The 12,350-nt window shown below is 39.7% G+C and overlaps 1 protein-coding gene across 2 annotated transcripts in view; it reads right to left on the minus strand.

Moving 5' to 3' along the window:
• RELN (reelin) overlaps positions 1-12,350 on the minus strand; it is a 520,317-nt gene that overhangs the window by 297,449 nt on the left and 210,518 nt on the right. For both annotated transcript variants that reach the window (XM_025380191.1, XM_025380192.1), the window contains exon 4: positions 8,779-8,849. In XM_025380191.1, the coding sequence (XP_025235976.1) occupies positions 8,779-8,849 (71 nt within the window). The remainder of the gene's footprint in view (positions 1-8,778; positions 8,850-12,350) is intronic.

Genomic DNA, 12,350 nt, shown 5'->3' on the forward strand with positions numbered 1-12,350 from the left:
GGCTACATCACTAATCCACAGATAAGGAACCTATAGGTACATGATCACAGCATAAATTCAAATACTAGTCCTCATCCTAAGTCTATATATACCACACTCACATTAACATTTTCAATAGTACTCATGTGGCTCAGAGAGAGTCGTATTAGGTCTGCAGCTCTTTTTAGGTAGTTCAGCAATAATTTCTCCAAAAAAACTGATTTCTCCTAGTTCCTTTCAAGTTTTTAGTCTATTCTGATACTGTCTCTATTCTTTGTTTTGGTCACCTCTAACAGTACTTCAAAAAACACCATGATGTTTATCTTTAAAATCACTTACTGACATTTCAGACAATTCCCCAGACAGTCACTGGGCTAACTCCTTTATCCCCTTCTTGATCTTTGCTCTAATGTTTCCTTCTCAGTGAGTCTACCTGCCTTACCTGCCAAATTGCAATCAGCCTCTTCCCCCTCCACCCAACTGTACGCTCTTTACCTGCTATATTTTAGTGGTCTACTTCCCCCTACAACACCTGCCACCTTCTAACATGGTACCACATTTAGTCATTTCTTATGTCTCATATTTACTGTCTGTCTCCTCTTCACTGCAATGTAGGCTTCATGGCAGCAGAGATCTTTGCTCTGTTTTTTGGCATATTCCAAGACCTAGCCTAGAACAGAGTCTGGCACATGGTAAGCATTAAGTAATTTTTGTTTAGTACTAAATATTGAGTAATTTCAGTTCTTTTTGTTTTATAGCTAGTGAATTAACCTAAGCATCTTTTACTTTCAAAATAACTGAGGCTATACAGCCCAGCCAACCCTGCACCCCAGACTAAAGATGGGAAAACTCTAGCTCCTTGTCTGCACCATGACATGACAGCAGAACTCAGATGGGGATGTGTTTACGATTACTTGGAACCTCAGAGATATATTTTAAAAATCTCTAAACCTGTTCTATGTTCCAAGAACATTAAGGGGACTCCTTACAGCTTACATGAAAATCCATGAACAATTTTCAATAATTTTTAATATGCTGGTACAGGTATTTTACAACCAGACATCAGTGTGAGCAACATTGCTAGTAGCAGCCACACTGCCTCATCATGGTCCATAGCAAACAGTCAGGGTTAAAGATTTTTCAGTAAGGACAGTGATTTTTCAATTGTAAAATGTTTAAGTTGATCATTCAGCAAACATTTATTGAGTCTATGTTTCACGCCAAGCATGATTAAACGTTAAAAAAACCAAAAAGTTAAATCATGGTTCCTGCCCTCAAAAAGCTCTCAGTTGGGGGAAATGAGTGTTTAAACAAATAATTATGACACAACAGAAACAGAGCATGTTAAGGGAGTCAGGCGGATCATATAGGAGGAGACATTGGAGTTATAATTCAGAATTTTCCTTCGATTCTTGAGAAGGGATTTATTCCCCTTGCCACGCAGACTCGTCCCTCCTCCCTCCTAAGTCTAACCCCATATGTACACTTTTTTGGAGGAAATGTGTGCTATTTCTTTATAATACAAATAATGTAAGTTCACTGTAAACAAATTACAAAATAGAGATACATTTTTAAAAAATTAAACATTCATAATTTTACCCCACTGATCTACTTATGCTTTTTATTTCATACAAACCAACCTTGAATAAAATTTTGCTTCAGCAAAATCCCTTCCCTTTATGATGTACTGAATCTGTGCTTTGCGCCAGGGACTCTGGAAAGTAAGGTCATACAAGTAAAGCCTGAATCCACACTGTGATTTGAATGTGTCCCCTCCAAAATTCAGGTGTTGCTAACGTGACAGTAGTAAGAGGTGGGGCCTTTAAGCTGTGATTAGGTCATAAGGGTTACTCCCCCTGTGAATGGGATTAAGGTCCTTATAAAGAAGGCTTCACGCTCAACTGGCTTGCCCCTTTGCCTTCCACCATGTGAGGACACAGCATTCCTCCTCTTAGGAGGATACATCATCAAAACATCATCTTAGAAGCTTAAAGCAGCCTTCACCAGACAACCAAACCTGCCAGCACCTTGATTTTGAACTTCCCAGCCTTCGGAACTGTGAGAAAATACATTTCTGTTCCTGATCAATTACTGAGTCTGTGGCACTCTGTTATAGTAGCGCAAATAAGACAATCCACTCCTCTATGATTTCAAAGCCCTCGTAAAGGCTAAAATCCAAAAGTAAATCATGCCCACTAGCATTCTCTCCTCAGCCTCAATTAAGAAAAAAGTAGCCTCTGACATCCAGAACCTGGCCTGGCAATCCCTGCTGGGCCTTGGTGTCCTCCTATTGAACATAAACAATTTCACAGAACATCAGCTTCAGACAAGGCTACTCTGTGACCGTGATGAATCAAGATAGAGACACATCTATTTCTTAATCTTGTCTCAACACAGACACAACTTTAGCACTGTCCAAGTCACAAAGGTGCCAAGTACCCTCTCTCCTGGCTCGTAGGAGTGACTGCTGCTTCTTTATCAATTACAGCAGTAGCCATGCTCTAGTCTGCCCTTATGGTAGATTTATTGAGATACCTAACCACAGAATTTTTCCCACTTCCAGACAGCATCAAGTCCAGAGCAAAGCTCCACTTTCTTAAACCCTACCTTAACCACCAAAGAGAGCCCAAATCTTTTTAATTTAATTTTTTAATTTTTATTTTTTAGACAGAGTCTCACTCCGTCACCTAGGCTGGAATGCAGTGGCATGATTTCAGCTCACTGCTATCTCCGCCTCCTGGGTTCAAGTGATTCTCCCGCCTCAGCCTCCTGAGTAGCTGGGACTATAGGCATGTGCTATCATGTCCAGCTAATTTTTTTTGTATTTTTAGTAGAGATGGGGTTTCACTGTGTTAGTCAGGATGGTCTTAATTTCCTGACCTTGTGATCCACCCGCCTTGGCCTCCAAAAGTGTTGGTATTACAGGCATGAGCCACCGCGCCCCGCCCAGCCCAAATCTTATAATAGCAATTCCTTTCGTAACATCCTCTTCTTGAGATGCCCCATGGTTCCCCCATGGTTTGCCTTCTCCCACACTGCAACAAGCACTAAACCAACCTGTTTAACCTATTCAACTTCAACCAGGTGTGTTCTTGGTGGTGTTTGGCTGCAAGGCACTGGAAGCCTATAATAAACACACTCTGATCTGGAGAGAGAGAAAATCTATAATCCTTTCCTCTCTGGGTGCCTACCTCTCTCTTTCCCTATTTTTTAAAAAAAATTTTTAATGGACAAATAATAACGGTACATATTCATTGGATCCACAGCTCTCTCTCTCTCTCTCTATATATATATATACACACACACACACACACACACACATATAATGTATAGTGATATTTTTTCAAAGCCTCAATTTTAAACTGCCCAGGATTTATTTCTCATGTCACAGTAATCTGTCTTCCCTTGACCTCTTGACTGCAAAGATTGAGCAAGAAGCTTTCTGTGCTACAAAGCTGCCTCAGGTGGTCTCACCTCACCAAAACCACCCTCATTTTCAGCCAAATTGCCAATCGTCTACATTTTTTTTTGTTTTTTTTGAGGTGGAGTCTTGCTGTGTTGCCTAGGCTTGGAGTGTAGTGGCGCAATCTAGGCTCATTGCAAGCTCCGCCTCCCAGGTTCAAGCGATTCTCTTGTGTTCAGCCTCTTGAGTAGCTGGGACTACAAGCGCCTGCCACCACAGCTGGCTTTTTTTTTTTTTTTTTTTTTTTTGTATTTTTAGTAGAGGTAAGGTTTCACTATGTTGGCCAGGTTGGTCTCAAGCTCCTGACCTCAGGTGATCTGCCCGCCTCGGCCTCCCAAAGTGCTGGGATTACAGGTGTAAGCCACCATGTCCAGCCCAAATTGCCAATCACCTTCTGATCGTAAAATCTTAATGTCCTTTTCTATCCTCCATCCTCTGTTTGTCCTTGTTAGATATCTCTACCATGTTCAGATTTCTTCCCTCAGTTCCCCCCACCTCAGAGGCTTGCCTCTTCTCCAGAATTCCCTCTTCTTCCCACCCCTGCTCAGTCACTGGTCTTCCTCACTTGGCTGCTTCCTCCCTGCTCCAACCATCTCCCTAATGAATGCATTGCCTCCCCAGCATCAATAGGCTGATGGCTTTCAAATCTCCCTGGCTGCTCCAGCCAGTGACAGGCCCCCTTCTCAGCAGGCTGCTGGAGAACTCTGCAACTCCCTCACAGCCAACATGTGGAAGTGCAATTGATTATCTTTTCTTCCAAACACCTCTAACATTTTCTTCATTTCTTCTCTGTTCCTGGCATCAATGTCCACCCCGTCACCAAGGCCAGAAGTGACAGAGTAGCCCCAGATTTCCTCCCTGTCCTCACCCATACCCCCATACCTTCTCTAGGTCTCTCTAACATATCCCCTTCTTTCTGGCCTCCAAGATCTAATCACAGTAATACATATAATGTATAATGATCATGTTTTTTCAAAGCCTCAACTTTAAACTGCCCAGCATTTAGTTCTCGTTTCACAATAATCTGTCTTCCCTTGTCTGCTGTCCATCATCTGCCTTTAATCTGTCAACAACTCTGCAACACATTCCACCCCCAACCCCCATTAGGTTTTCTTTACTTGTTCTATCATTCTCCTGCTTCCTTCCCATCGCCTGCAGAACGCCTAAGTCCCTGAGCATTAACAGAAGGGCCCTGCATGATCTTTTCCACTTACCTTTCCAGGTCTCATGGTTTAGCTGTAATGAGTTACTGGCTAGCCTCCTCTTTCTTGTCTATCAGACTATTGTAGTTTAATTGTTTGCTCATTCATTTGACAAACATTTATGAGGTACATACTGTGCATCAGATATTGTGAGAAGCTTTAGAGATTCCATACTAAAAAAGCACAGCCCTTATCCTCAAGGAGCACATATCTCGTGGCAGACAAGGCATTGTGATGATGTTCTTACGACAACATGCAATAAACAGTTGTCAATGAATGAATGCATGCACAAGTAAGTTGCTCTCCTTATGCCTTTGTTTCCTCATCTTCAAAGTGTAGATAATAATAGTTTCTTTTTCAGAGGGTTGCTGTGAAGATTAGATGAATTTGTAGAGTGCTTGGAGTGGTGTCTGCACATAACAGTGTTGACAGTGTTCCTACTTAACGTGCCTTGAGAATTCTGTAGAGAGTTATGTATGAGGGCTGTCTAGACCAGCTTGAGGGGAAGAGGGAAGGAATCAGAGATGTTTTCTCCAGAGGGAGGGAGTAATACCGTAAGCAGGGTCTGACAGCCCGAGTTAGACAGAACAAAAGAATGTAAAAGGATAGCCCAGGCAAAGAAAACTGGGAGAGTATAGGGTGCAGATAGCACCAGGATGATACAGTGAGGTGCATTCAGGGAGTTTTAAGGTAAAAATGAGAGGATGACAAGAAATGAGGTAGGAGAGACAAACTGAAGCCAGATTGTAAGGGATTTTCCTTCCATGTGTGATAAGCAGTAGGAATTTTACTATGAAGATAAACTATCGCTTCCAATTGAGATAGTGAAGGGTTTTAAGCAGGCAAATGAAAGCAGCATATTTCCATTTTAGAAAGCTCATTATAGCAGCTCTGTAAAGGCACCATGAAAATAGGAGCAGAAAAATCATGAAGGAGGATATTTGGCAGCTCCCAAAGGAGGCACTGCTGGGCCCTGATGTAAAGTGGGTCAATGAGAATGGGAAGGAGGAGATAGATGGTTCTCCTCTCCCTTTTTCCTTTTTTTTTTTTTTTTTTGAGACAGAGTCTCACTGTCACTCAGGCTGGAGTACAGTGGTACGATCTCGGCCCACTGCAACCTCCACCTCCTGGGTTCAAGCCATTCTCCTACCTCAGCCTCCCGAGTAGCTGGGATTACAGGCCCGTGCCACCACGCCCAGCTAATTTTTGTATTTTTAGTAGAGACAGGGTTTCACCGTGTTGGCCAGGCTGGTCTCAAACTCCTGACTTCAAGTGATCTGCCTGCCTCAGCCTCCCAAAGTGCTGGGATTACAGGCATGAGCCACTGCGCCTGGCCTCCTCTCCTTTATTCTTAAACGTCACTGGCCATTCAGGTCTAACTTCCTGGGATGCCTTTCCTAACACCTTCAAGCAAACTTAGCTGCCTCTGTGATCTATAGATCTGTCATTTGTATCTTAGCCTGTGAGTTCCTGAAGAACAAGAAATGGGTCCTTTTCACTTTCATATCCATATTAGCACTGTGAGCTAGGACAGAGGTCTTGCGGGTGTTGTATACAGTTTTGCAGAATAATGACTTTCGGCCGGGCGTGGTGGCTCATGCTTGTAATTCTAGCACTTTGGGAGGCTGAGGCTGGCGGATTACCTGAGGTCAGGAGTTCAAGACTAGCCTGGCCAACATGGTGAAACCCTGTCTCTACTAAAAATACAAAAATTAGCCAGGTGCAGGGGCATGCACCTGTAATCCCAGCTCCTCAGGAGGCTGAAGCAGGAGAATTGTTTGAACCCGGGAGGCGGAGGCTGTGGTTAGCCAAGATTGCGTCGCTGCACTCCAGCCTGGGTGACAGAGCAAGACTTTGTCTCAAAAAAAAAAAAAAAAAAAAAAAGAGAAAGAAAAAAAGAGTTTCAACTAATGTTTTATAAGAATAGGGATTAAGATTACAGACTCTCTAAGACATAACGAGTACATTTTCTAATCCTTTTACTTTTTCAATATGTTTAGCAAGCAGTACAGTCTTGTAATAACAGATATCCTCAGGATCCACAGGAAAAAGTTCGCTTTGCTTGAATTGTTTAATTAAAATCAACAAATATACTGAGCATGTTAAAATGGAAAGGCACGGTGCTGTGATGTATGGTGACTGCAGTTGTTTTTCCTCTAATAAATATATTAGATATTCCTTATCCAATATATAAAAATGATTGCATGATAAAATGTTACTTTATTTGAGGAGACAATTAATGTTTTAATTAAAAATAGATAAGGCCAGAATAAATATGTAGTTTATAGCATTAATTATTTTCCTTATTATTTCCCGACAGTAGGAAGCCATCACTCTTGCACTCTTGTTAGCATTATTTTTCACTTTATCTTGGATAGATTGATATAATTTCAATGAGTTAGATGCTATTGAAAAGCTCAGTGTTTTTCTTCTGGTCCTGGGCTGTACAGCATTTTTAATAACATGCACACCTACCATCGTGTAAATCATGCTCATGTGTAATATTATTATAGAAGGCATTTTTCTTTTCCTCACTGGTTGAGAGGTTTTTCCCATTAGTTTTTCTTGGCTTTTTCTTTTCATTTTAAATGAAAAGAATAATTTGCCTCCTCCCAACCCCAATAATTCATTTATAATAGAAAAGACTAAAAAATTTAAGGCTTAAAAGAAATTAGTTTGTAGACAATGGTAAGTGTTAATAAAATTAGACATTTCTTTTTCTGACACTATAAATTTCCAGGATATTAATGCTCACTGCTATGTGGTATTCTATGTTTGCAGTAATGTGAGCAATTTCATAGTCTGGAAGAAGATTTGTATTATGATCGAATTCTCGAGCCTACCTACAAAGGCACAATTTAATATCTGTATTCTCAAAAGTCACAGGACAAAAATCTGTTAAACCCAGGAATACTGATAGTATGTTTGAAACTATAACTAGAAGGAAGTTTTATAATTCAAGAACTATGTGTGTAAATAATCAGGATTTTGCCATTAATAATCATTAAGCATCATGTTACTTAAAGTCATATTATGATATATATAACTAATAATAAATGGTATATTCTTAGGTATTTCAAAAACTGATATAATTTTTCCTCATTTCTCTCCAAAGCCCCTTAGATATTCTTTAGCAGAGAGATAATTAATAAAAATTTCCTTTAAATTCAATATTATAATTCTAAAAGTTAACAAATTCCCCCCAATGTCATTTTAAACAAAAATTAATACTACACTTACAATAAACAATGAAAATGGCATGACATTTACCAAGACCAACATCAAATGTTTTCATTATCAAGATGCTGAAATCAAGGAATGTATGTACGGCTGAGGCAAACTTGTATTCAATCTATGAAGATTTTTAGAATGACTTACATGGTAAGCTCTACGTCAGCGTCTGGGGAACCAAAGCCCCTTAAGGCATAGTCCCCATACTTGAGAAGCTCAGTCTGTCTAGGGCAACACCCACCCCTTTTCAGAGAAAAATTCTCTATGAAGTGGTAAATGCTATAATGGAAACACAAGGTAGGGTGGAAACTCAAGGGACAGGGGGAACAAATGAGCATCGGAGTGTGGATCCTGGTTTTAACTTTTTCATTGTGTTGTGTTTGTGTGTGCATGTGTGTGCATCCCAGTCATACATATCTGACAGTATGTAAAATTTAATCTAAATCGATACAATGTCTAGCCACACAAGTCTGAAATAGTGCACACAGTTGAAACAGACCCATAGATACTGTACACAAAATCATGTATAATATGATCAAATGTTAAAAGCAATAATCAGAAACATTTTCAACAAAGCTGACAAGACATTTAAGTGGTAAATTAAGCAAACGCATTCTGTAGAATTTAACAATTACGACTAAGATTTGTACTTCCAGAATAACTAAAGGTAATTCATTAGAAAAAGGTTATGAAAATAAATTTTCTCTTGCTCACACTTAGTATCTTCAGAAGTCTATAGATCTTTGTTAGTAATTACTAAATAATTATTAGTGATATGAAGGGTCAATACTTAAATTTTTAAAGCATTATGATTAAGTCATCATAATGAAATGCTTACTTGGTATGGAACATAGGACCTATCATGAATAGTTTGGACGTAACACAAACAAATCAAACTCTTACCTCCTTGTTCACACAACTGCTGGGCTAAAGCATCTTTGAAAATAACCTGGCCCCGGTGTGTTGCTGTAGCCCTGGAAACAAATAGGAAAAGGTTAATTCAAATCTTGGAATATGTCTGGTGAAAATGTATTTTTAAAACTTTTTAAAAAAGCTTACTCTTAAACTTTATTGTGTGGATATGATATTTTTAATGAGTACATCAGAACGGTGATATAAATAACAATGGAGTGAAAGCTTAAACCAAGACACCTGGGTTGAGGACTGTCTTCAGGTTTTACTATATAAAGACATTGTAACAGTTGTGAGCTTGTTCTGAAAACAGCAGATGTGAATAAAGCCTATAGAATAAAAAGGATGGAGAGGAGGCTTATTAAAATTTCTTCTTCAAGAGACCTTGATATAAAATGTTTTGTGGAGCAATATTGATATTAATACTGGAGAAGGATGCTCTTCAGGTACTTTTTTTCTGAAATCAATAGTCACTGTAACATATAGAGACAGAGAATTACATTTTTAAAAAGTATTTTCTTAAAAAGAGGGCTATTCAAAGCTTTCATAATAAAATCTGTCATAACAAAATAAAACCATATGAAGGAGATTCACTATTTGAAGGCGATGTGTATCTTTTACCTCTTCTAATCAGAGCTGTGCACATGGATTGATGGAAAAAAAAATAACATCCTTGCAGCAGATGTGTTATTCAATGGCTATAATAAAAAATGTCCTATTAAAGGAATAATTATGCTTTATATATGAAGGGTTTTCCCTTAAAAAGAATCTTGCTGGCGCAAAATGTATTAAACAAATTTGAAACAGAAAATCATGTCTCTTTAAGAAACTTGATTTTAGAAAATAAGCCATACACAAAACCTTTTATAGTAACAAAATAATTAGCATGAAATCTTAACTTTAGTTTTAACCAAAACCATTCTAGGGCAAAAATAATTTAACTCTCATCTGCTGAAGACGGATTATGTACAAGGCACTGTACTAGCTCACGACAGGGCCAAGTTCAGGCTATGTATTCCCCCTTGATACGTGCGCCCTTCCTTTGGTCAACATCTTGTTGTTTGCTGGGCCCAGTAGGGCTTCCTGGCTCCCAACATTCCTTGCTGTGGCCCATGTTTGGATGCATATTTCCCCTCTCTTCTGCAGACCTTTCTGAATTCCATCCTGATTGAATTGTAAGTAGACCCCAGTGTCAGTACCCCTGGAACCAACTCTCTGAAAGTAATCTGATAAATTAATCCATGTTGAAGTGTTAATGGGTGATATCACTTCAAGCTAACATATTTCAGCAGTGAAAATATTATACCTTCACACACACACACACACACACACACACACACACAATGGCACAATAGTGAGAGTTTTGAATGGTGGGAGGGAGATATAATTCGAGAGAAAAATCATTGGGTGGCCTTCAACTCACACCATATGTGAAGCCTATAAGGGGTATCAGCCCTTGTTGTTGCATATTAATCATTATCAAAATTACACATAAACAGATGCTACCATTCTTTTTATATATTCACATATGTTTATAGGTTTTCCTTTGCTTTCAGAAAGCTGAAAATGAGGAGAACTAAATATAGGGCCAATCCAAGCCATAAACATGGCCTAGAGGCTCACTAATCAGTACAGATTTTATGACCAGAGGGAACACTGTAACTTTTTTACTTAAATACACTGTTCAAACCCATCAAGCCAAGAGCGTCTGAGTTTACATACACTTCTTTTTTTTTTTTTTTTTTTGAGACAGAGTCTCGCTCTGTTGCCCAGGCTGGAGTGCAGTGGCCAGATCTCAGCTCACTGCAAGCTCCACGCCCGGGTTCACGCCATTCTCCTGCCTCAGCCTCCCGAGTAGCTGGGACTACAGGCTCCCGCCACCTTGCCCGCCTAGTTTTTTGTATTTTTTAGTAGAGACGGGGTTTCACCGTGTTAGCCAGGATGGTCTCGATCTCCTGACCTCATGATCCGCCTGTCTCGGCCTCCCAAAGTGCTGGGATTACAGGCTTGAGCCACCGCGCCCGGCCTACATACACTTCTAATAACAACACAGTGATCACCAACGTAGAATTTTAATGTGACATTTGCTTTGGAAGGGACACATTTTCTGAAATTACTAACCACCAAGAAAAGTCCTACGACACGCAGTGTTTAAATAATTGTTTGTTTTAGTTGTCTTCTGGTTGTAAGTATAAAATATTCCTATCATAATATTTCTTCTTGGTCCACAAGCCTAGTTGTCATTGTGCCAGCCTATGTCTCATGATCACGATCAGCCAAATTATCAAAATAAGATCCAGGTAACAGAGGTTTCACCTTTTCTCTAAATATCAGATATACCAACATCTCTTAGTCACTTTACAGCATCTCATGAGGAGTCCACACTGTTTTCCCCATTACTCAGTTTCCTCAGATTTATTATTTGTTGCCTTCATTAATATTCTTACTTCTGCTACTTTGGTTCAATAAATACATCTCATAAATTTCTAAAGAATAATGATAGAGTAACTAAACCTGAAGGAACCTTGAAGATCAGCTAGTCAAAACGTCTTTAGCAGTGGTACTCATTCTTCAAACAAATATGGAATTCGAATGACTAAAAGACAGGAGCCCCAGCTTTTGAAGTTGTGGGGCTCCGCACTACCTATTTCCCAAATCTTGCCGTTGTGCTTCTCTGGAACTCTTAGGGTTTAAGGGAGCAGAGTTTGAAAACCACTAAACTGGTCTAATTCTTACAGTATATGGATCAGGAATATGAGGCCAGGGAGGATATTAACCTACTGGAGGTTACACAGCCCATTAATGGCAGATAAGATCTGATTTCAGGTCTTTGATTCGAGGCCTTGGATCCTTTTCCTTGCATCAGCTGTTTTCCAGATGTGTTCCACAGTGATGCCCTAGGGGTCTCCATGAGAGTCAAGAGAAGGAGGGGCAACAGCCAGTGTTCCAGGCACCAGCCAATTCAACCAAACTGTCTAGGCTTTATATGTTCTAATTAATTTATTTTGTTTAAAGAAAGGGCTCAGCAAATAAAAGCTGGCTTGAGAAGCACAGCATACCATGTGCTCAATGCCATTATCTGAGGTACCCTGCTTGGGAAAAGTAGAAGTAGTAATAACAACAGTGGCTGGTATATATACCTACTGTTATTCTAACAACTATTATGAATTGAAATTTACCCCTAGGCACTGTTGTAGGGCTTTGCATAAATTAACTCAATTATTCCTGTCAACGGCCCTACAAAGTAGATATTCTTATCCATTTTTTCTGGGACACAGAACTATTGCATGATTTACAAATGTCACACAACTGGTGGTAAAGCCAGGATTAAAACCAAGGCAGTTTGAGCGTAGAGTCTTTGCTTTTAAGCATTACAGCAATATTTCATTAACCTGGTTCAAAAATATGATGGTAGCTTTCAGTCTCTTTTCAGAGGAAGAGCCTGTTTTCAGGGCCCAATTTTCTTGTTTCCTTCTTTCTTTCTGTTGAGATGGAGTCTTTCTCGTCACCAAGCTGGAGTGCAGTGTCGCGATCCTGGCTCACTGCAACCTCCGCCTCCTGGG

This window comes from Theropithecus gelada, chromosome 3, assembly GCF_003255815.1.
Source record: "Theropithecus gelada isolate Dixy chromosome 3, Tgel_1.0, whole genome shotgun sequence".
Classification (NCBI taxonomy): Eukaryota; Metazoa; Chordata; class Mammalia; order Primates; family Cercopithecidae; genus Theropithecus; species Theropithecus gelada.